Source organism: Meriones unguiculatus, chromosome 11, assembly GCF_030254825.1.
Source record: "Meriones unguiculatus strain TT.TT164.6M chromosome 11, Bangor_MerUng_6.1, whole genome shotgun sequence".
NCBI lineage: Eukaryota > Metazoa > Chordata > Mammalia > Rodentia > Muridae > Meriones > Meriones unguiculatus.
In genome coordinates, this window is record NC_083359.1 from 22952116 (window position 1) to 22977346 (window position 25231).

At 41.5% G+C, this 25231-nt stretch overlaps 1 protein-coding gene across 2 annotated transcripts in view; it reads left to right on the forward strand.

Annotated features, from left to right (window-relative positions):
• Sgcd (sarcoglycan delta) overlaps window positions 1–25231 on the forward strand; it is a 935702-nt gene that overhangs the window by 780712 nt on the left and 129759 nt on the right. For both annotated transcript variants that reach the window (XM_060363800.1, XM_060363799.1), the window contains one exon: window positions 2175–2294. In XM_060363800.1, the coding sequence (XP_060219783.1) occupies window positions 2175–2294 (120 nt within the window). The remainder of the gene's footprint in view (window positions 1–2174; window positions 2295–25231) is intronic.

Below are 25231 nucleotides of genomic sequence, written 5' to 3' on the forward strand. Positions count from 1 at the left end.
AGAGAGATATCCTTTGTGTTCTGTGTAGCGTTGTGAGAGCTGGATTCCATGCTCAGATTCTCTCTTGCTCCCATGTGACCCAGAGCCTCACTTTGCTTACTCTTTTCCTGTGCAACCAGTCAAGAGCATCTCCAACACTTTCAATGCTTATAGATTCTGTACAACCTCTGCTGCTTCAGTCTCTGGCTCGCTGAGGAACCTTTCCTATGCACCTTTTTATGTCAGAGGGTCAATGTGAATGTCCTGGCAAGGGAGGAGGAGGTCTGCTAAATGCATGCGCGTAAGTGAATGAGCAAAATGCACTAAGAGACGCTCATCACTACAGTACATCGTAACCGTCTCAGTAGAAAAATGCTCATGGCAGTGGTGAAGGCAATAACATAATGTGATCACCACAGTTCACAGCACTTTTGTGCCTATAAAGTTCTTTTTATAAATTCAACATCACTTGGTCTTTTCAGCCTTTCTATGGGGTCCACAGAGAAGATGGTGGTAGGTAGTTTTGCATACACAGAAAGAGAAAGATGAAATGACTTGCCCACAATCACAGTGCCAATGGGGGAGGAGAGGGTGAGGTTTTGGCACTTAGTTACACACTTGTGACAAAGAAAGTAATTTCAGATATACAGGAGTTGGTCCGGTTCTAATAGGCTGGCCTCTGCCTAAACTTAAGTAATTCACAGATCATCCCTAGACAGGGTCTTATAGGGATCATGATGCATGGAACCATCAAAACAGATACATAAGCTGGCCACAGTGGTGCATGCCTATAATCCCAGCACTCAGGGAGGCAGAGGCAGGCAGATCTCTGTGAGTTCAAGGCCAGCCTGGACTACAAAGTGAATCCAGAAGAGCCAAGGCTACACAGGAAAAAAAAAAAAAAACTGTTTTGAAAAAAAGAAAGAAAGAAAGAAAAGAAAACTACATACACCCAGGAGGAATGTACTTACATACATGAAAGCACATATGCATGAATGTATAAATGTATAATTATATGTATACACACACACAAAAAAAAATCCCTAAACATTTCTGAAAGCTGAAGCATCAGCTTTCTCCAAACCACAAGACCTCACACATCCCCAGGTGAAATCAGTGACTTTTTCCATTCATTTATTCATTTATAGCCTGATCTCAGCCCCTCTCTCCTCTCCTTCCAGTCCCACCCTCATGCTCCCCTTCCCCATCCCCTCTCTCCTTCTCAGAGGAGGCCCCCAAGGGGTAGCAACCCACCCTGGAACCTCAAGTCACAGCAGGAATAATTTTATCCTCTTCCACCAAGGCCAGACAAGGTAGCCCAGCTGGGAGAATCCAAAGACAGGCAATGAAGTTAGAGACAACCCCTACTCCAGTTGTTGGGGACCCGCATGATGACCAAGCTGCACGTCTGCAGCCAAATAGCAGCTCACAACAATCTGTAATGGGATCTGATGTGCATTAAAACAGAGCACTCATATATGAAATATGTGAATAAATACATTGAATCTATGTGAGTTTGGCTCCATCAGTATACAGGTGCGATGGGACCAGGGCTGTTACTTAAGCACTTGTATAAACAGCCTGTGGTCAAGAATAGCATTTGATGCCACACAATAAACTCAAAATGTATTTTTTATGAAATTAAATTAATTCCTGTTATTAGAGACTTAACAACTTGTAGGGAAATTTATTATATTATAGCCATTTATACTTGGAAATTATATGTCTACTGAGGAAATAGATTTGTCTTTGTGTCAGACAATAGGTGAAGGGTACCAACGGACATACCTCAGCTGAACTCACAAGAATCTTTTATGATATTTACAACTGGCTGAAGATGCTTAGTTCCCATAAGAAATGGTTATACTCTGGGTCCTGACACTTTCGATCAAGAGCCCCCACGTATTTGATACTAATTTGGGGCTAGAAGAAAGAAATTTCATTCATGCATTAGTCCATACGGAGAACAGGAAGACCTCTAAAACCACATCCCAGCACCAGATGATTAAAAGCAATTGACAAGGTGAGATGCAGTCAAGACACTAATTTCCACGGTCGGCTTCAGAAAACCAATCCACTTAACATTAAAATCAGATACAATCCTGTGGAGTGCATATGTCCAATGAAAAGCTTTTGTAGTCAAATGCGACGAAGCTAATGTATTCCTCCCCTCTTTCTTTCTCTCTCCCTTTTAGGTCCGAAAGCTGTGGAAGCATATGGCAAAAAATTTGAAGTAAAAACTGTATCTGGAAAGTTGCTCTTTTCTGCGGATGACAGTGAAGTGGTTGTGGGAGCTGAGAGATTGAGAGTCTTGGGTAAGAGATTTTCAACATGTAACTGGCTGGATGCCACCATGTATATTTTGAAGGAAAAATGACATGGTGCCATCCAATGAATGCTTGTGACCTCCCCCACTGCATACATTAAAAATCTAACTCTCTAGTATTACAATGATCTGAGATTACACCTTTATCAGGAACTGTGTTCCTGAAGTTGATTGGGAGCCTTTATCACATGAGGTCCCTTATAAGGAAATAAAGAATCTGGTTATTCAGCATTTCTTCCTGCCTCTCCCCTCCCCTCCCCTCCTGTCCCTTTCCTCCCCTCCCCTCTCCTTCCTCTTTTCCACTCTTTCTCCTCTCTTTTTTTACTCTCTCTCTTATCTCTTCCTCCTTCCTTTTTTCCTCCCCTCTTCATCTGTGTCCCTTGCTCTTTCTCTTCCCTCACATACAGAAATACAAGAACTTGGCAATCCATATATAGATGAGAGCCCTCTGCAGAAACCAACCAGAATGACACCAAATCTAAATTTCTAGCTTCCATACTATGTGTGGAAGGGAGTATATTTGTATATCGTTATAGGAGCCCAAACAAAAACAAATGGTGTGGAAAAGTGTAGATGAGGACACTTTCCTATGTTCTTTCAAAGCAAGAAAGTTTGACCTTCATGGACTCTGATTTCCCAGTGACCTTTTCTCACACCATGAAGTCATGTTGGTACCCATTTCAACCATTGCTTTTGGGCTTCAATGTGGGCTCATGTAAGGAAGTGTTCCTGTAGATGTACTTTTCTTACAAACAGGCAAGTTGCTTGATGCTTGGAGAGGTGAATTCTCAACCTGGCTGCAAATAAAAAATAATTCAGGAAGATTTTTTTTTAAAGTTTAGGTTTATAGGTCAAACCATAATTAACTAAATTGGAAACTCTGGTAGGTAGGTTTGAGAAGTCAATATTCAAAGTACACACAAGCTAGGAGTGGTGGTTCACATATTTGATCCTGTGATTCACAAGGCAGGAGGAGTGCTGTAAACCTGAGGCCAGACTGGGCTACATAGTCCAACTGCAGAGTAAGGTTCTGATTCATAGAACGAAATAAGAAAATTGGAGACGCATTGGGGGAGAAAAGACGAAAGGAAAGGACAGGAAGGAAGGAAGAAAGGGAGAGAAAAAAATTTAACTTTTTGTAAAGGTTTATTTTTATTGTGTGTGTGGGGAGGGTATTTTCCTACACTGTGTGAGTGCCTGGTTACTTGGAGGTCAGAAGAGGTCCTTAGACCCCCCCAGAACTGGAGTTGTGTATGTTTGAAACTTGCCCTGTTGGTCTTGGGAACGGAACCTAGATCCTCTGCGAGAGCAGTGATTGCAATTAATGGCTCTCTGTCCCTCTTTTTAAAAAGTAAAACCTAATGGAAATTTCTGGGCTCATCCTGCTGAGTTAATGAATCTGAGCACACTACCAGTGTCTTCCAAGGTTGCCCAGTGAAAGGGGCCAGTCTGGTGGTATGAATTGTACTGCTGGGGGAGACCTAGCTTTTTAATTGCTGGTGTTACACACTGAGTTGTGTGGCTTCAGGCAGGTTACTGACACCATTGAGCCATTTTCCTTCTCTTCTCAACAACACTAGGAATACTCAGCACCTGAAATTGTAGTGTTAACAGAGACCGAGTGCTGGGTACTTCCCTCAGTACCCTGAACAAAATGGCACTCCATCAGTGGTAGCATGCCCCTGCTACTATTAGTACTGACTCTGTTTTTCCTTCTTTTCTCCTTAAGATTCACTGAAGCACAGAGGGTCACAGCCTGGGCTCTAAGATAACCCCACTATTAATTTAGCCCCACATCTTTCCTGCATTAGTTATGGGACCTTAAGAAGAAGGTACCTGACCTCTCGGTGCCTGCATATTTGTGAAACTGCTATCACTGAAGTTCCTTCTTCCCTGCTGGATGGAAAGGGTGGACAAAGTAGTCTGTAGAGAGTGGTCAGCTGGCTACCATGCTAAGTGTTCAGCCAATGCCAGCCGGTCCTGAGTTGTTATTACAAGTTCCTTTTTGTTATAAATTAGTATTTGTTCTCTGCACTGTTGTTTATTTGTCCTTTCCATCTTCTTCCAGCTCCATCACTTGTGTTCTTGTGGCTTTCATTCTACCCTCAGTAAGTCTGTCAAGATTGTTTGTCTATGCTTCTCCTCTCCTCTAGCACCTTTCCTCCCTCCCTCCTTCGATATACACATACTCATTTGTAAATTCCTTGACAGGTAACTTTCAGATCTCCATCCCCAGTTCTTATTTCTTCCCTGACTTTTTAGGTTTTCTTCTTTGCTTGGATAGCCCACCATCCTCTCAAATATGCTAGGTTTTGTGTGACAGTCAGAACAACATGCACATCGTTACTACCCAACTTTAGTCAGTCTTCTAGCCCAATTGGGCCTTGATGCTATGTCTTAACATGAGCTTAGCAGTCAGAAGGTATATGTGATCATCCTTAAGAGCCAAGTGGAGGTGAGGAGCCTTACAGTGGTGAGGCAAGAAGCCAGGTCAAATCCTGATCAGTGACTTACCTATAAGGTGGTTCAGCTGACTTTTCTTTTGGGGGGAGGGTGGACTTCTTGTTCACATGCTGAATGGAAACTACCCATAGAACAGGTTTTCACACAATGCTTTTTCATTGACCAAAAATCAAAACAAAGTTCTAAAACTACATAACCCCAATACATATAATAGCTGAGGGGCCAACACTGCTTTGGAATGTGACAGTTGACAGTGGAGAAGTCAGATATTGGGATTTTATCTAAACAGTTTCATTATTTCCACATCTGTGTCCTCTGTCACTCTAGGCTATATCAAGTTGACAATAAAAAAAATAAACAGCATGATTAAGACAAATCTTGATAACAAGAGTCATCCTAAATTGGATTTGGGTCTTAAAAAAATTTGAAAGCTTAACCATTTAGGACTCTTTTTTTTTTTCACAAAAAATTATACATATTTTAATATCTTAATTTGGTAGGAAAATTATAATATAAGCTATTTTCCTATGCTAGTAGTTCATAACATAAGAAAAGTTAACAAATGCCAAATACATCATTACATTTCTAAAAGACCCTATCAGCTCCCCATAGCTTCCCCATAGAAGTAAGTATTCTGTATAGTTTGTGTCAATGTTTACATGAGCAAAACCAATCATCACTTCCACTTTAATTGTCCACATTTTTCTCTGTTATTTGTCCTCAATGTTTTGAAAATGAATTTCTGTGAAATGTTAATAAATGGTTAAGAATGGAAGAAAGAAAATATCAGAGAATTTCAGTCAAGATCTCAAGCAGCTGAGTTACAAATAACAAAAAGATGAGAAGTTGGGGCAATGTCTACAGGTTGAGAGAACTTTGAAGAGAGATAATGGTGATAGTTGGAAAATATATGTATATACATGTTCCAAGAAAGGCAATCATGTTTTTGTTTCAAAAAGTTGTTTATAACTATCTTGCAACCCTACCTTTGTTGTCACCTATGACTACCTGTTGTTATAACTACCTAGATACTTTGCAACTATGCCTTTGTTGCAGGAGGGACTAACTTTTACACTTACATTCCGCTCCTGTAACCCTGGTATTTTGTTTGTTTTGCTTGTTTGTGTTCTTTTCGGTGGGTCTATTTTGCCTACCAAATCCCCCATTTGGAAACCCCCTATCCCTGATCTCTAAGTCTAAAAGTTTTGTCTTCCTCACAATCCAATGCTGACTGACCTCTCAAACCCCACCTTAGGGGGAGACAGCCCAAGCACACGAATAAAAAAGCTTGCTTTAAGTAATTGCTTGCTTTAAGGAATTTGGCCATGATGATTTAGGCTGGTCTTTCTCCTCCCACCCTTGTGATTAATAGCTCTGTGTGCACAAGGCACACTGCTGCTGTTATAATTCATGGTACTGTTGCATGTTTTTCCCTACACATACTGTGTTAAGACAGATAAACAGCCTCCTAAATGGATAATCTTTCTTTTAAGTCTGTGAGCTACTTGCTCTGATCAGGTACTATACATAATACACATTCGTAAATATATACCTTGAACCTGAATCACCCTGTTTTTTCACCTCAGAGTAAGAGCTGGGATTGTTACCATGCACAACCACATTTGTAGATGGCATCTTCTCCACCGTGTTTCGCAAGTGGCAGAATTGAGCTAAGCCATACATGAGGGACACTTAGTAGGACTGAGAGAGCTAGTTTTCCCAGGCTGCTGCTTTATCTACAGTTCTTTGCTGGATCCTCTCATTAATCCTACTTTAGCATGAGGAAACTGAAAAGACGTAGAAACCTGCCAGAGAAAATGTGAAGTTGCAGTCAGGCCCAAGTTCATCTTCCTAGCCATGAACACTGAACCAAGTGCTCTATACCACAAGTGAATATTCAAAGTATTTCTTGTCCCTCACAAATCGTGCCTCTATTTATAGAAATGACATTTCTACAGTAATTTTAGGTTGGCACAGGGTAGGGAACGCAAAACTTGAGGCTCAGTTCTTATTCAAGGATACCATATATTAGCAGCTCTGGAGGAGTTGGCCAGGAGAGAGAATGGTAGCATTTCATACTATGATAGTCTTGTGCCTATAAAGTTGGCTTTCCCCAGCAATTCATTCATACTTTTTGATTTATGTCACCATATTAAAACCCAACTTTGCTATAGGCTTAATTTTTACCTACTTTATTCAAGGTTTTAAGCACCTTTAACTCCCTTCCAACCCCCCAAAACCTTAAGTAGGAGATTAGTAGGAAAAAGGGCCATAGTCCTCATTTATCTGTTTCCTGCTGATTAAGGTCGATGGGTCTTTAGAAGATTACCAGACTCAATCATCAGGATACCAGCGGTTCAGTTCAAATGCCAACATGAACCAACAACAACAAAAAGTTAGCAAAAGCCACAAAACTCAAATGGAGTGCCCGGAGAAGCTCTCTGTAATGATTCTCTCTGCTAAATCAAGTGTAGAAGCATGAAGATCAGCACAGTGATATCAATCCAAAATGTGATGTCTCACTGTGTGTGGGTCTCTATATATGTCCTCTCTTCTGAGTCCACCCATGGATGTTCTCTCCTGGCCCCTCACATGTGAGAGTTTACAGCAAAGCATCACATGACAAAACTGGGTTCAGAAACTTCCACAGTACCTTGCAAAGAAAATAAAATGATAGACAATAATATCAAATACCCAGACACGTTGGCTTAATCTCATCATGCAGAGTTTTGTAATGTTGTCATTCATGAACTTCACTGTCCCATAGTTTCCTAGCCTGAAAACTGGGGCACAGTGATCATTTCCAGTCACCTCAAAGCAGACACTTGCATTTGTAGGTGGTGATATTTCATCTGAGGAACAGTTGATAAGATCTGCCACTCTCCCTCTTCTAGGAGTATTTTCTTGTTTCTGGAAAAATTAGAAAAGACACATAAAAATGAATCCAACTACTGTTAGATTGTGCTGAAGATTGGGAAATGACCACCCCACAAATTTCACATCAATCTCTCCAGCAAAAGGAGCCCAGCATGCTGGAGAGATGAGCTACCTTCAGCTGGGACTCAGCCATATGGTGTGGAATGAAACGTTTAGGCAATTTCATTTTCAGCTTAATGAGAAGTTTGTGAGACAGCACAAGCTCTTGGGAGGTTTGGTTCTGGATGAGTAGTTCATGGGAGCAGCTATCACAGCTGCGTTGGAATCTTTGCTCATCCTCTTAGGGTCTGAGTGGCCTTGTTCAAGGTGACTTTCTCACTAAGTTTTAGTTTCTGCCTGGAAAAGCAAGAAATGAAAGGAACCAGATATGGTAGTGCATAGCCATAATCCTGGCTCTTACTTTCAGAAGCTAAAGCAGGATGATTGAAAGTTCAAGGCTAGCCTGGGCTACCTATGAATAATGAGTTACTGGTCACCCTGGGTTAAATTGTGTGTATGAGAGAGAGAGGGGGGAGGAAGAGAGTGTGTATAGCAAATAGGGAGATGAAAATCATTTTAAAAAATGTAAAAGGCCATTTTCTTTTACTCTTTCTTTTCTGTGGTGCTGAGGCAGACCCTGGGGCCTCACACACTCTGTGCAAGCATGCTACCACTTGTTTCTGTGCTTATATGGCTGTGGCTTTTGCTTTGGGTGTGACAGCTTCTTCTTCTTCTTCTTCTTCTTCTTCTTCTTCTTCTTCTTCTTCTTCTTCTTCTTCTTCTTCTTCTTCAGACCTAGTTTTCAGCACTGTTGAGAGCACAGAACACAGTGAGTGTAGAATATGTAGGATGCAAGCAAACACTGAGGATGTGGAGACTTATTTTGTCCGTGGTGGCTTCTAGTAGCCTACTTGGGCTTCAGGAGACAGGTAAAAACCTGAACATTAGACATACTATAGTTGTGAGTACACAAAGGAGATTGGCTATCAACTTACAGGCGTAGTGTCCATGTGTCAGATCATCTGTGACTAGGAGACTTTCTCAACACAATAGGCCAGCAGAGAACATAGCTTCATAGTTTGATAAGTGCTACACTGCCCATTGTACTTGTGTGCACGTGTTCTGGCTTGCTCTCTGTTGCTGTGATAAAACACTAGTACCAAAAGCTACTTGAGGAGGAAACGATTATTTGGCTTACACATCCAGATCATACTTCATCAATGAGGGAAGTCATAGCAGGAAGTGAAGCAGAAACAGTGGAGGAACACTGTGCTTGGCTTGCTCTCTGCTAGGTTTCCTGTGTAGTCTACAGCCACCTGTCAAGATATGGTGCTGTTCTTAGTTACATGGACCCTTGAACATCCATCACCATCCAAGATGGTACTTCACAGATATTTCCACGGGCCAGTCTGATCCAGGCAAGTCTCAGGTGAGCTTCCTTTTTACTGGTTGACTCTAGGCTGTGTCAAGTTGACAATAAAAATTAAGAAGCCCAAGCAAAACAGATCTTGATAAAAATCGTGTTCCCAAGTTGGAGTCTGATCTTAGAGGGTTCGCCTGGCTCAATTGCTTTTATGGTAAGCTTTCTCCTCTCCATCGTTATGACAGTAGCATGAACAAGGTGGTGCGTATCTATGTCTTCTTTGTTAGTAAACTGAAGTAGATATCCACAGTGTGGCACTAGGAATTCAGAAACGGAGACCGTTGGGTCGTTTTTAAGAGGTCCTTCTACGCATGCTGGTGTATCCTAAAGATTTCAAAACACCTGGAAGTCCCTTTCCCTTGACTCCGATGATAACTTTCAGGTCAGCCAATCTTTAACAACTGAGACCCAGCAAAGCTACCATAAAACACAATTGATGAATGATAAAAACAGGACTGCCTACCCTGTGTAAAGTGCTTTGGGTATCATTACTTATCATGAAGAAATGAATTTGGCCCTCATACCCACCTCACAAGGAACACATGTACTTGTCCTCATTCCTTACATATAAGCAAATGGAGACATGGAAATTCGAAACCTGCCTAAGGTTCCGCAGAGAACAAATGACCAAGTGAGGATCTTGCTGACTAACATCTATGATCTAGACCTTAGTTCCCAGTATCTTAGCATCACAAAAGGAAAGAAAATAGGTCCATGGTTTCTCATCATCCCTTGCTATTTCAGCTCTAGGGGCACATAGTCCACTTCTTTCACCTGGTAACCAAATTAGAGTCACTGTAGACATCTGTGGGCTTCCCATAAATGATCTCAGTTCATCATTCATGTCACACCTGTATTTGAAATCCTATACCTATAAAAGTCCTATTAACTCTGACAACATTTGTTTCATTTCGACGTCCACCCTTGCCATGATGTGCTTGACATGGGTCTGAAAACCTCACTAGGGCCAGGAGAGCTCTTATAGAGACCTCTGAGTCTCACTGGCTTTGTTTCTTACCGTGAAATTGAGACCTCCCCTGACAAACTCCCTCCTTCTACAGAGGGAGCAGCCATCATCTTCCCTGGTGAGGTTTCCATTCTTCTACTTTTCAAGGCCATGCTTTCATTCAGATACAGGCCCTCGTTTCTCCCAGGAGCACAGGTCTTTCTGGAGTACACAGTTCTCTCCTCGTGGCAGGCACAAAAGAATTTCAGTTTGCGGTGAGATCCATCCATTCACTTACCAAAGAAGGACAAAATAAATATGCATATGCAAGCCAGGGCATAATGTAGTTTATATTTTACTATAGAATACATTTATTAAACATTGGAAAGGAGTGGCGTGTCCAAAGCAGCATGAAAATAGACAACATAAAAGCCAGGGCACTTAATACACATCTTCATGGCAACAGCAGAGAGAACATGGCTTTAGTTTTTATTAATGAGCAATTTCCTTGAACAATGAATTGGACATTATAGCATTTACAAACAAAGCATAATTATAAAGTGCTATTCTAATTGTCAATTAGGTCTATTTATACTCTAGTTTTTTTAAACATGTCCTCTAGATGCCACTTGATGCTAATTATCTGAGTTACATTATTATCAATTGAAAAAACATTTTTAATTAAATCTAAGGCCAGTTGAATTAGCATAAAATTGTAGAAATTTAAATATGACTTGAAGTTTAACTTTTTTTAGGACTGTTCCGATGTTACTCTTAGCCATGTACATTTTTTTTTTAAGTATTACAACTTCATATTGCGTAGTCTCAGTGGGAGGGCTGGTGTGATATTGTTAGGGTTCATTCATTCAATGAGTGTGCCCCCATTTTGTATGTATGTATGATTATGTGTGTGTGTGTGTGTGTTAACTAATATCCCCAGCTCTCTGCTGCTGGTGTCATGGAGACAAAGATGCATATCAATGTCCTTATTCTCCTAGGGAATTTTCTGTCTAGTCTAGAAGATGAGACAAAGATGTAATTATATAAGAACACAAAAAAGTAGTCAGCTTCCTGTGGATAGGATAAAGTACCAGTAGACGCCAGCTGAAAGATGTAGGAGACAGATTATAAATATTAAGTTTTTTAAATAGAAACATTTGGAGCAGGTTTTATATATGTTAGTGGAGAAAGATGTAGAGAGAGTTTACATGAGTGAATGATGTCACATAAGTTCATCACTCACAACTCACCACATTGTTAGTCCTATAAGCCCGATTCAAAGTGAGAGCACTTTAGACTAGGTGCTAAGGAGGTGGCTTCGTGGGTTAAAGAACACTTGAGGACCTGAGTTTTGATTCCCAGAACCAATGTAAAAAGCTAATTATGGCTATGCCTGCCTTTAGCCCTGATGGGGGCAGAGACAGGCAGATCACTAGGGCTCGCTAGCTGCTTAACTGAAAAGCAGTGAGCTTCTGCCTCCCTGAGAGACCCCATATTAAAGAAATAAAGTAGAGAGCAATAAAAGAGAACACCTTGTATCCTTTCTAGCCTCCACACCGGTATATAAACCCCACCAATGAGGGCATACATACATATACACATGCACATGAACACACACACACACACACACACACACACACACACACACAGAACAACAGAGACAGGATGATAAACAGACAGACTAGAAAAACTACTGTCTTGCCTGATTGAAAAGGCCCAGGGTAGTTGGCTATAGGCTACACTCAGAAGTTCATAGAATACAATCAAAACATAGCATCTCTGTTTCTCTCTTTCACTGTCTAAGTGCTCTCTCCAGTCTTACATTCTGCCTTCAACTATGACAGTGAGCAGACAGAGTGCTAAAATCCTAATATGAATCCGGTCAAGTCCCTGCTCATCTCTCAGCCATTCCCCAAGACTAGGGTGATGAGATATGCTAGGAGAGGAGAGCACTTCTATAAGCTAGGATTACAGTGACTACAAGTGAAATGTACAGCATAGCCCTCCAAGGAAAACTTTGTCTTGTCATCAACAAAAGGAATGGGTACTAGGCAGAGAACAGCAAACATTTGTTCCAATAACTGAGGGTCCAATTAAAGCAAGGTATAATCGCTGTAAGGAACAGAATGGCTCAAATATCCCCTTATAGATAGTATAGAGAAATCTTCTCTGACCACTTTAGAAAAATATTATAAATGTTTACAATACCAACCTGCTGCCTGACTTAAAATATGTCATTAGAATGAAGTTTAATGGTCTACAGATGCCTTCAGGCCACAGTGGCAGAAGTAATATGTTAAGAGAGACCATACTTTGTACAGGGAGGGCCTCCAATATTTACTGTCTTGCTACTACATGAAAATGTCGCTGTTTACATGTTACCTTTGTATTGTTTTATTCTTCCTTTGGCCAGTTCTATATAGATACTGTAGATGTTATTTTTTTCCTGTCCCTCCCCACTAGCATGCAAACTTGATATCAGTTGGATGTTTTGTTAATCAGAGTCTAGAACAGGTCCTTGCACCCAGGTAGTATTCCATAATGGTTCTAAGAGTGGATCACAAGACCTTGCCCTACAGTCAATGTAACGTTAACAGGAAAAGGAGGAAAAATATGTCCCCAAGTTAGACAACAGTTAAAATAATTTCCTTAGGGTTTCTAAAGGCTAAGCTGGAAAGCGGAAAAAAAAAAAAAAACAGAAAACACATGGAAAAGAAACATCTTGGGGCAAAATTACTAAAAATTGTCACTAACCAAATGTTCCGGGAGTCAGGAGAGGGGGGAGTTGGGAATGCATCTGGTGCTGTGAGCCCTCTGAATCACCCAGCTTCATTGTCATCAACAGAAGTTCAGAGCTCACAGATGGATAACGGTCCAGCTTCACACACCCTGGGGCTTTGTGTTTGAACTCTGCCTTGGAGAAGTCCACTGTCCAGAGGGAAATGCCTGGCCCAAAGCCTGAGAGAGATGCCAGCTGAGCAGAGGGTCAGAGGGGAAGTCTACCTGGCTTGAACAGATGAGCAAGGAGAAGCTGGCCTGGAAGCAGGTCCCTAGCAGTGATCTAGAGATGCTCTTCAGATCTGGCCTTTCCAGCAAGTCCCCAGCCGCCTGCACATTTCTCTAAAGGAGACTTGCAAGGCTAGATTCCTAAGGCCCTACCTCCCCCTGTATCTCTGGGAGTTCGGGCTCTATGCTGTGATTTAGATTCTCTTAATCCGCTCTGCATTCCTCCATGGCAGCCTAGAGGGCCTCGTAGACATTCACATAAAACATGAAGCTACTACTCTGCTACCAACCATTTGCCATTGACCACATTCTCCATATCACTCAGTGTGGACGGCCTCTACTTTTACAAACCCATCTGTCTGCTCCTACTTGGCTCCACTTCTTTTTAAAGCAATCTATCAACGAATGACGAGAAAACATTAGAGCAGTGGTTCTCCACTTCCTAATGCTCTGACCCTTTAACTCAGTCCCCCATGTGGTGGTGACCATCAACCAAAATTATTTTCATTGCAAGTTCATAGCTGTATTTTACTACTGTTCTGAATCTTAATGGAAATATTTTTGGAGAGAGAGGTTTGCCAAAGGAGTCATGACCCACAGGTTGGGAAGAATTTTGCTGAAGAATGGATTCTGGTTTCTCACCTAAGATTCAGGAACTAAGCGATTCAGACATTTGGTCCTTGGGACACGAGAGTCTGCAAACCGAAGAGTAGTGTTCCCATAACAAACCAAGGAGCATGAACTCCCCAGAACCTTTCTCCTGCTCCCTATTACCATTATTAGCATAGATGTGCTGCTGGGGAATGAACTGCTTAAACAGAACTGTTGCTTTTCTGGTGCTTCAGTGGTGCCTCATTCCGAACGTGGTTCATTATTTACGGGGATGCAGGAATAATGTATGGGATCATAAAAACACATTTCCCATAAATAATGCAATGGGAAAGGCAAACACAGAAGAGTTTCAGATGAACAGCCCCGACCTAATAAACCAGAGATAGTTAATGAGAAAAACTACAATTCAACAATAGAGAAGTAATAATGGAGTTTCATTACAATGCTGTCAGGAGAATAACTCTCGAAAGAAAGTATTTTAAAGAGCTAGTCTAGAAGTCTAGGCTGTAGCCCTGCTCATTTCATGCGTACAGATACCCCAGTGCACAGGCCTCCTGTGTTGGAGGGCCTTATCCCCCAAAGCTTGGGTTAATTCTGGATGCATGAGAAAAAAAGAGTTTGCTGAGCCCTTCATAATTTTCCTTTTGGCAACAGAGAGATGTGATTTAATAGGAGCGTGATGGATTCATAGTTCCATGTAAATGTCCCCAGCTGTCCCAGCAGTGCTGTTGCCTTAGCAGACCTTCCCAGAGTCAGTCATTGTCTCCTCTGTGGTGCCTGGAGGGTGGTGGGGATCTCTATCGGGTTTCTAGTTTGATTAAAGAGTTTGATGAGGTTCACTGTTGGCTGCATAGCACTTATTGAAGGTTGGGATATTTGGGGTTTGAATGTTTGTTTGTTTGTTTGTTTTTGGTCTGATTTGTTGTTTTGAAGCGACAGGATTTGAATTCCCTGTGAAACAACAGTCTGTGCTTTCGAGCATCTGTTGAGTGTTTTACGGTCTATGCTCTCACTCCTTGCCTGTTAAGCATTTGAATATATTCAAATGAGGAAGGAAACTTCTGCCCAGCTGCCCTCCAGGTCAGAAAGTATTCCATACAGCCCAGGCACAGTGTTCCCTTCCCCCATCAGTTACACTGGCTGTTGTGGAGCATGGTTTTGTCACCAGAGGTCACCTGTGCATCACTTGTTCATTCTTCTTTTCCAGCTTTCCAGCAGAAGCCAAAAGGATGTTAGGTTTCTACATGGACACTGGGAATTTAATGAGATGACAGTGTAACAGAGCACAGAAGAGGGAAAGAAATTACCTTTTTTTTTTTTTTAATTGGAAGAGCTTAGTTTATTTGCTTATTTGATTGGGAGAGAGCATATGAATTTTTTTTTCTTTTCTTTTCGGCTCCTTCTGACTTGCTCTACTGACCCTGCACTATATGTCTGCCGCATCCTCATCTCTAGTCTTGACTCCATTCATACTCCCACTTTCTCTAGGAATAGAGGGGAAGGTGGCAAGTGTAGAAATGGGGAGGGAGAGAAAAGAAAATATCGAGACTTCTTCAAGGCTGGGAGTAGAAGTAAATCTGAGATTTTCCCCTTGAGGACACCATATGGAAGGATAGGATGGTCGTATGTGTACAATGTATCGGCACAGACTCTCTGGAGCCCATTTCTAACCCCAAAGGTCCAACCTCAGATAAGCTTCTACGTCTCTGAAAGCTTCAGCATCCCCATTTATAAAGTACAAATAAGAACTTACAGAGTAAACATGCAGACCTTAGCACAGTGCAGAGTCCAGCTAATGTCCAAAATATCAATGATACTTGTTACTGTCCCTCTGCAAACTGCTACCCCATGTCATTTTAACACTGACACTGTCAGGGCTTAGATGTGAAATTTCTGCCACAGACTCATGTTTTCGAACATTGGGTCCCCATCAGCTTGCTTTGTTTCGAGAAGATTTGGAACCCTTCGAGTGACATGGGGGTGCAAAGCATATACTCAACTAAATGTAAATAGCACAAAAAATGTTTTCTGATTGGCCTGCTCTTTGATCACCTCCCCCTCGGGGGGTGCAGCCTTGCCAGGCCACAGAGGAAGACAATGCAGCCACTCCTGATGAGACCCAATAGACTAGGATCAGATGGAAGGGGAGGAGGACCTCCCCTATCAGTGGACTGGGGGAGGGGCAAAGGTAGAGAAGAGGGAGGGAGGGTGGGTTTGGGAGGCAATAAGGGAGGGAGCTACAGGTGGGATACAAAGGGGATAAACTGTAATAAAATATAATAATTTTTAAAATGGTTTCTTAGAATTAAAACAAAGGGTTCTGCCATTCAGAGTATACACTGCTCTTGCAGAGGACCCACGTTTAGTTCCGTGCACCTCCTTACACACACATATACACATTATTAAATATGAAGTGAATCTTTAAACATGTATAAGATGGAACTTGGACCCTGTCTGCTCAGTGGAAAGTAAGTGATAAGTTCTGGAGTTGGGCACAAGGCCAAATCTGGAGCACTACTAAGAAGCTTCCTAGAGGAGAACTGAGGGAAAAGGGTGGGAACAAGGTTTGTCTGATCAGAAAGCACTGAATGAGTGACAGCTCCTAGGCAATCGGCAGACACTGAACTCAGCACTCTTTCTAACTGGGATTCTTCCTGGGGGAAGAGACTGTCATTATCAGTGTCTAGCAAACAGGAATTGCTAACTTGTCAAAAAATCTGAGTTAGTGAGATACCTTGGAGATGCACTGAGCCTCCTGGGGACATTCCTTCTTGGCTGTGTTCTGTGAAGTTCCACTTCTGTGACTGAAATGGCAGTGAGGATCCTTGGTATCGGTTTGATTCTGTAAGTCAAAGAAAAACAAAGAGCAAAGTTAGACTTGGGATTTACAAATGATGCAACAGTATTCACTTTCAGGCTGGAAGCGAAGCGAATAACTAGGAAGCATTGTGTCATTATTTAGTCTGTATGGTAGAAAGCATAGTGTCATTATTTAATCTGTATGGCAGGCAGTTCTCCATTCAAGATTCAGTCTCATTCAACACGTTAATTGATGACTTAATAATGGCCAACTGCGGTGCTGGCCAACGACACACCCTGGATCCCTGCCTTTCTGGAACACACAGCCAAGCCTGAAGGACAGATGCTTCAAACCTTGGATCCAAGAAATGCGTGTGTTATCACAATGGCAACCAATGGCTCCTGGGAAACATAAAAGCACGAGACCAATTTCATTCTGCAAATAACGAAAATCTTCCTGGAGGGAAAGACTGGAGGGAGGATTTGAGGTTAGTCAGTCCAAGTGTTGGAGGAGCCATTAAAGGCATATAATACCGATTATAAAAAATCCCCCTAAATCTAAACCTTTGAGAAAAGGTTTAACAGTCCTGCACACAGGCCAGACACCAGGAAGCAGGGTACCTAGATGGAAGTCATGATTTGTAGCAAGCAGGATAAAATGCTGACTCGATACCAGGTACTATGAAGCCTCTTCCTGTGAGTCACCTCTGCTCTAACAGCAGCTCTGAGATGAAGTCCACTCTCATACCCATTACATATGAGGAAACTGGCAGATCAGCCTAGTTTCTGACAGTCTCCGGGGTCAGAGGGCAAGTTAAGTCCCAGAGGTGAGATGCAAATCCAAGTAATCATATTCTAGAATGTTCACTTCTGAAACAATTTTATTCAGCTGTAATTTCACATACCATACAACTTGCCCACTTAAACTGTAGAAGTTGGTGTTTTGTTTTTAGTAAAATGAGCCCTTGCTCTTCACATAGTGACAGGAATAAAACATAGCTGGAAATTCCATGCTCACAACAATGACAAGTTGGCAGCATAGAAGCATAGCAAATGTACACACTATGTATTTATATGACATGGCAGCTTTTAGGAATGAATGCTCTTAATGGGGAGCTGTGTCGTTTCGTGCCTGCATTTGGCAATGAGTGGACAGCCATGTAGAAGAATGACTGGACAAAATGAGGAGGTCTTAGTGAGGCATATGTATGTGTGTGTGGGTGTGCATTTGCACAAATATATCCGTGTATACAGGGGCCAGAGTGAGGCACCTCCCTTTTCAGAAAGAGAGTTGTAGATGTTCAGACGTTCCAGCCTGTTGGCTGGCTTTATTTATTTGTTCGTTCGTCTATTCTATTCAATTTGTTTGTGTGTTTGTTTAACATGAGTGTCAGGGATCCACACTCAGGTCCTAAAGCTCACAAAGCAGACACTTCACTGACTGAGCCACCTCCACAACCAACACAAAGCCTGCTTATTCAGACTCTTTTGGGCCTCTGTGTGTCTCCTTTATTTCTCTCTCACTATAGAATGTGACATCTGTCACATGAGAGGACAGAGAATGACCATTCTAGGTTTTGTGACTTATTTATAGGGAGAAGGCTGAGAAAAGGCCAGAATGATGTTCCTGCTTCTGCTGTCTTTTCAAATGCCATAGTGCTGTATTTTGGGGTAGCATGTCTTTTGAGCCCAGCAAGCACGTACTGATTTCTGTATTATGTATTTTGTATGTGTTAAGGGTAAGTGCATTTATTTCCTATGTATATGTGTGTGTGTGTTATGTATACATACATTATGTATTTTAATATACATTCTTATAGTTGAATATGTATGTATGTTTATATGCACTTGAATCTATTAGAAAACCACAGTATCATAGTGAATTTTTGTGTGATAAACTGTTCATTTCATATTTGAAAAAAAATGGTAGGCTGGAAAGATGGCTAAGTCATTAAACACTATGCTCACAACCAAACAAACAAACAAACAAACAAACAAACAAACAAAAACCAGTGGGTGGATATTAAGGACCTTCATATTGGAAATGGCAAAAACCAATGTGTGTTTTATGGAACACCCTGAATAAGATCAACCAGTGGTGGGTGGGACAGATGTTTCTAATCAAGAAAACAAACACATGCTTAACATTTGCATTCAGTGGCTGAATTTTTAAAAGACATTTCTAAGAGAAAGTGATGTGGCCTTCTCTCCAGGGCTTGTAGAACCCAGGTTTTCGTTTCAAAATTTCAGCCCAAAGGGAGCATGCTGATCATCGGAGAAAGGGCAGAAACAGCAGTTTGGAAGGAACTTGCACATAGCCAGTGAGTATTGTGTGCAGGGCACTGTTCTTCTCATTGCTTGATATGAGTCAGTGGGAGGCCAGAGCACATTTAAAACACTCATACTGAATGTGGAAGAGGTTACCTTTAACTAAGCAAAGGGGAACAACAATGTGAAATCAATATGTAGGATGCCTATGAGCTGTGAAGGAAGGTGATGTGCTTTTCTTCTTTGGCTACTAAATGTGTCTCAAATCCCAGTGAAAATGGCTTTCCCTCTTGACTTCCTATCTGTCTAGCTGACTGGTTATTGGAGAGCATTCTGGCCCTAGTGGTTCGGTCAAACATTTGATAAGGGCGTTCTCGCATGAGAGCCTGAGCAAGGTTCCCTGACCTGATATTCCCTACCTCCCGACCAGCTCCTGCTAAGACTCTGAAAACATACCTCTCCTCATATATTGTAACTGAAGTTTTCTGGTGGGGTAAAGAAAAGAGCCAATTTCTTAACTTTAAAAAGTAGTTTCTACCTGGCATTGGGAACCTAAATAGACACAAGAGATCCCAAAGAGTCATCAGAGAGACTTGCATGCAAAACAGCTCTGGGAATTAGAGCCACAGAAATGTCAGAAAGGGCAACTCTGCAAAGTGGAGATTCATGTTTGCTCCTCGAAGACTTCCCCAGGTAAAGTCAGATGAAGCCAGAAGCATCTGCTCCTAAACAGAGATGACATCAGAAAACACTGTTACCCTTGTGACAGAGCACCATAATTGAAGGGTAGCTTAAAAATGTAATCCTTGACTGGGATAGTGGCATGGGTTATCATTCAAGTGAAAATGTAGTTCTATCACTTGAATAATCAAGGAATAGAAAGTGAATCCATGGGATGGGAGTGAGGAATATTTTCCTGCACAATCTGTAATTTCTTCCTTTTCTTTTTGTTTTTCTTTTCTTTTCTTTTTTTTAAGACAGGGTTTCTCTGTATAGCCTCAGCTGTTCTGGAACTCACTCTGTAGACCAGGCTGACCTTGAACTTATAGAGATCAGCCTACCTCTGCCTCCCAAGTGCTGGGATCAAAGGTGTGTGCTACCACCACCACTAGGCAGAATCTGTACTTTCTATTGGTGACAGAGTCCTGGAGAGTAAAACTGCAGAACATTAATCTCCATGCTAATCAAAGGAGTTGCTTGATTTCCTTTAGAAGTAAGTGAGAAGAGTGATGTAAATCTCGGCCTTTCAAAGTCCTCTGACCAGCTGAATTCTGCCCATGGTTCCCTGGACTCTACTCTTCCCCATCCCAACATAACTGCTTAGAGTTGCCTATATATGCTGTTACTATTATAAGCCGGAGATGTGATAAGTATATAACAAGAACAAAACATGATTCCAAACTCTGACATACATCAATATTATTTCACGTTTAATGTCACAGACCAGATGACATTCAATTCTGATGTGAGGGAGCTTGCTGGAGACAGGGGTGGGAGAAGGTGAAGAGTATTCCAACACTCGGAGAGCAAACAGTGGTTCTCAACAGAAGTGTAAGGCTGAGCAGATGACTCCTGTCCAAAAGAGGGAGACTTGGCAGAGTCTAGAGACATTTTGATTACTACAGTTCAGCTTGGAGAGTACCACTAGCAACAAGTCGGCACAGGATAACTCCAACAACAAAGAATTAACACATTTCTAAGCCTTCCCTGTTAATTGAACTAGAGAAGCCATAGGTCAGAGGGGTGGTAACAGACTGTTGCTGAAATACCATCATAACTGGAGTTGGGTATCTCTAGCTCTGTGCCCTCTACCCCCTTAGAGACTCATGTGTCCTCTGATGGCTCTGATTGCAAATGAGGGTCTTGCCCTCTCCACAAACCAAGCACACAACAGGGGATCAATTAAAATTAACCACTAGTAAGTATGAAACAGCTTTCTGTTTTTCCCAGGACTTAGCTTCACAGTATTGGCTGAAGAAAGAAACTGTAGATAAGGGTTCTTTAAAGCAAAGAAACAAAAGGACTTAAGAATTGCAGTTTGGCTATCTGCTAATATGTTTTGTCTGTAATACAAGGAAGGTAGAAGAAGCCTGGGCATGACAGGTCTACTTCTAGTTGGTAGAAGTGGGAAAGTCCACTCCCTCTCAATACAGCACAAATAATACCTGTTTCGGTATTCAGTATCACTTACTCAGTCATCACTTATGTAATATACTTGCAATAGACGTTGAGGGGGATTTGCAACAGTAAAGGCATCTGCTCACACCTAATACATATTTCCTGTTGCTTTATAAATGTAACATTCATTCTATAATGTGGGGCTTATTTATGCTATATCTCTTGGGTCTTTCCATGAAAGTGGGCGTTGTTTCAGCAGGTACAAAAATCTACTTGCACTGAGGTAAATGGTAAACTGGGCACGTCATCTGAGGACCTTTATAGTTACAAGAAGTAGAGATGTAGTTTAATGCAGTGTACTTGGCTAGAATGCTCAGGCCTAGAGATCCAACATGATAAAAATAAAATAGGATGAAGTCATAATATAAGATGGTGGAAGCCTTGTCATGTGTTCAGTGTAAGAAATAAGCCTAAGCTTCCCATGGTAGCACAGATGTAAGCTCACAGCTTCATCTGTTTAAGATGCTGAGTTGTGCTGAAATTGGTGCCATTTCCTCTTCTCCCCTGAAGGCTGATTTGGCCCAATCCTGAAATGAGTCCTCAAGTTATGATCAATTGCCCTGTAGGAGAGTGATTTCAGTGGGGTACCTGGGTCTCTAAAACTCCTTTGCACTGATGGATTAAGGGGACTGTCAACTCCATCTGTTAGGTGAGCTTCTCTTTGACCTGTTCCCATTTGTCATGGAAATCATAGAGAAGTTTTTTGCATTGCCTGAGTAACAGGGTTCAGAAAAAAAAAATGAGCCCATACTGATTGATTTGTTGGTATCCAATGTCCCAAGAATTGGGCCTTGGGATGGAATTTTCAGAGAACTTTTTAAAAAGATTCACAGAAAATTGAACAGACCTAGGTGGAAGTTTTGCTTTTCACCTTTAATTAGTCATGCTTAGCTTAGTGTTCTGACTTTTAAGAAATCTACATATGAAAACTACACATTTTAAAGATAAATTGTCTGTAAAGGAACCAGAAGAGTTCTCTGGATGGTGCCATCTGTCATTAGTAGTTGAATTTTGCTTATAGTTTTCTTTTTGTTTGATAGATCTGAGCCATAGGTTAGGCAGTAGGTGAAGCTGACATTGTACATGCAGGAGTTAAGGCCAGGACAGAGAGGAAGTTTAGAGTTACATGTATGCTTCAAATGTGATCACTGTTAAACTATATTAACCACTTCATGCACTTTTTTTTCTTTTTTCTTTCTTTATTAATTATACTTTATTCACTTTGTATCTTCCCTGTGGTTCCCTCCCTCCTCCTGTCCCAATCCCTCCCTTCCTCCACCCTCTGCATGCATGCCCCTCCTCAAGTCCACTGATAGGGAAGGTCTTCTTTTCCTTCCTCCTGATCCTAGTCAATTAGGTCTCATCAGGAGTGGCTGCATTGTCTTCTTCTGTGGCCTGGTAATGCTGCTTCCCCCTCAGGGGGAGGTAATTAAAGAGCAGGCCAATCAGTTTATGTCAGAGGCTGTCCCTGTTCCTATTACAATGGAACCCACTTGGATACTGAACTGCCATAGGCTACATCTGTGCAGGGGTCTTAGGTTATCTTCCTGCATAGTCCTTGGTTGGAGTATCAGTCTCAGGAAAGACCCCTGTGCTCAGATTTTTTGGTTCTGTAGCTCTCCTTGTGGAGTTCCTGTCCTCTCCAGATCTTACTGTTTCCCACTTCTTTCCTAAGATTTCCTGCACTCTTTCCTAAGGTTGCCCAGCAACCTTAAGTCTCAGCATCTGCATTGATAGTCTGCAGGGCAGAGCCTTTCAGAGGTCCTCTGTGTCAGGCTCCTGACTTGTTCCCTCTTTTCTCCTTCTTCTACCCAGAATGTAAGATAAGGGACCTGGCTCTAGCAACACACTATTATATATCAAGGCTGTATAACTCCTTAGTAAGGTCTAGAAACAAAACTTGGACTATAGGAAGACTGTAGATAACCTAATGCTTACAAAGATAAAGTAGCAAAAGCACAGAATAAGTTGGGTCAGTTACCAAAATATGAAATCTGAAGTACATTAATCTGTTGATAACTTCTCACTGGATGAATATGCTTTATACCATATAGAAGTCCTAATATTTATTGTCCATCAGAACATGGGTTAGGATATGGTTTTAAAAAAAGAAAAAAGAGAGAAATAATTGGAATTTGGCATCCTTGATTGCAAAAAGTTCATCACAATGGAGCACATAGCATCACTGTGATGGATTTACCTTCTCTTCTTTCTTCTCTTACCATCCTGATCACCAGAATCACAAAAGCGGTGAAATCTTAAACTATCTTAAAGTTGTCTAATCAGTGAGGGAGCTGCATTTAGATATCACACCTGCCTCAGCGGGGAGGAGGAGAATTAGTGTGCCTCTGAATCACAAGAGGGGCTTCAATACATGTCCTATAGGAGTAGCCTGCTGTCCTCAGTCAGGTCTTAATATACATGGCATGATGTTTACACCTGCTAGAAGGGGAATTCTAAGTTGGTGATGTTTCTGAGCCTTACAAATGTGACGAGAACACCGGTTCTGAATTCCTAGATAGTCACTATGGAAACAAAATAAAACATTTCCTGTAAAGGTCAGCCCCTGGTATACTCAACTAACACAACTATTTCATCATTATGAGAATGAATCCTCCCAAACCTTTGCTTCCCTCACCTGTGTTGTTAACGAGATTAAGGCAATGTCAGGCAACTCAGCAAAAATACGTATGCTGCCAATCATCGTTCTTATTCGGATTTTGTATGCTTCCTATAGGTTGACAGCTAAAGGCAAACCTGAGACCCTCATGCAATGTAATATATAAGAACATTCTAACTCCCAATAGTTGTTAACATGCACAGACTCACACAATAAAAGCCAGAGGAATATTGGTCAAAATGATTTCTAGTAATGAAACTTGGAAATTGTTTCTCTTTCCACTGAATCAAATAATGGGGAAAACTGGGCCAAAGTTGAGATCATAAGGGAGCAAACAGTGGCTAATGCTGACTGGGTCACAGTAAAGAAAGTAAATTGGAAAAGAGCAGAGGACATTGAAGAGTGAGTTCATGCTTTGAAAAAAAAAATCTCAAAAGATTGTGCTGCCTTCTATGGAGAGTCACAGAAAGAATGTTTTCCTGGAAACTATGAGTCACATGAAAGTATGTGTCATAAGATAGAAGCAAGCTCATTGGCTGATAGAAGTATGACTTTCTGGGGTTTTGTTTTGTTTTGTTTTCATTGTGTTAATTCCAAGGCTTGGTAAAGCAGACTATCTCAGAGTTTACACGAAGCAATGGTCCGTACCAGAGTCTTTTTCTGGAAAGAGTCAGATACATAGTGAATAGGTTGTTAGATTTACAGACCAGGAGATCGGATTCAGCTTCTCAGTTCTACAGTTGTAGTAGAACAGCCATGAGCACTCTCCAAAATCAAACTAATATAGCTATGTTGCAATGAAAATCGCAACTGGACATATTTGTCCTAGGCGGTTGGTCCAGCCAACAGTTCTGTCACTCATTCACTATTTAAATATCAGTGACTCTATCGTATGAGATTTGTAACAGCATAGGCTTACTGAACCCCAATCTTTAACATCTTTGATCATGCCTGGTATACAGCAGGTGCTTAATAAATGTTTGTTGGATAGATGGATTCATGGCCACCCACAGCAGCTTATGGTTTGCCATTTCTAGACAAAGAAAGCTAATACAATAACATTCTTTCCACCTTCTCTATGTCAGCCACTCTTTTAGGCGTTGAGCCGTACTATCTCATAATTGTTTTACAACAGCCAATTAGCAAGACATACTGTGTGTCTGCAGCATGCTGCCTTCTGAACTTGTTGGTCTCTCGATCTTAAACGAACCACTTCAGCGCCTCATGACTTCTTCTTAGCTAAGAATATTTGTGCGAATGAAAGGCTACATGTGAAGCCTGGCCCTACCCCATAATGGAAAGTAATGCCCAAAAAGGATGTAATTGCTGTTCTAGGCCAGCTTTGACATACATGAAGCCCTAGAGACAGACCAGAGTAGAAAGGGTTAATGTTATGTATCCTTTGAAGTCACAGTGGGAACTGTGGGGCCTATAAACATCATTCATATTTGTTCACCCAGTATATCCCTAGGACCCCTAGCAACCACTAAATGAACACAGATAAAGGACTTAAAAAAACAAGGTGATAAGCAAATGAGCGGGTCAACCCGCCCCCACCTGGAAAGAGCAATATGGCTACCAGTATTGTGAGTGTTAATTTAATAAGGTCCCAAGAGATTGGAATATACATCTCAATGTAAAATAATGAGCAGGGCCTGGCCAGTCCATTTAGTGATGCCATGAAAGCTGAAGCAT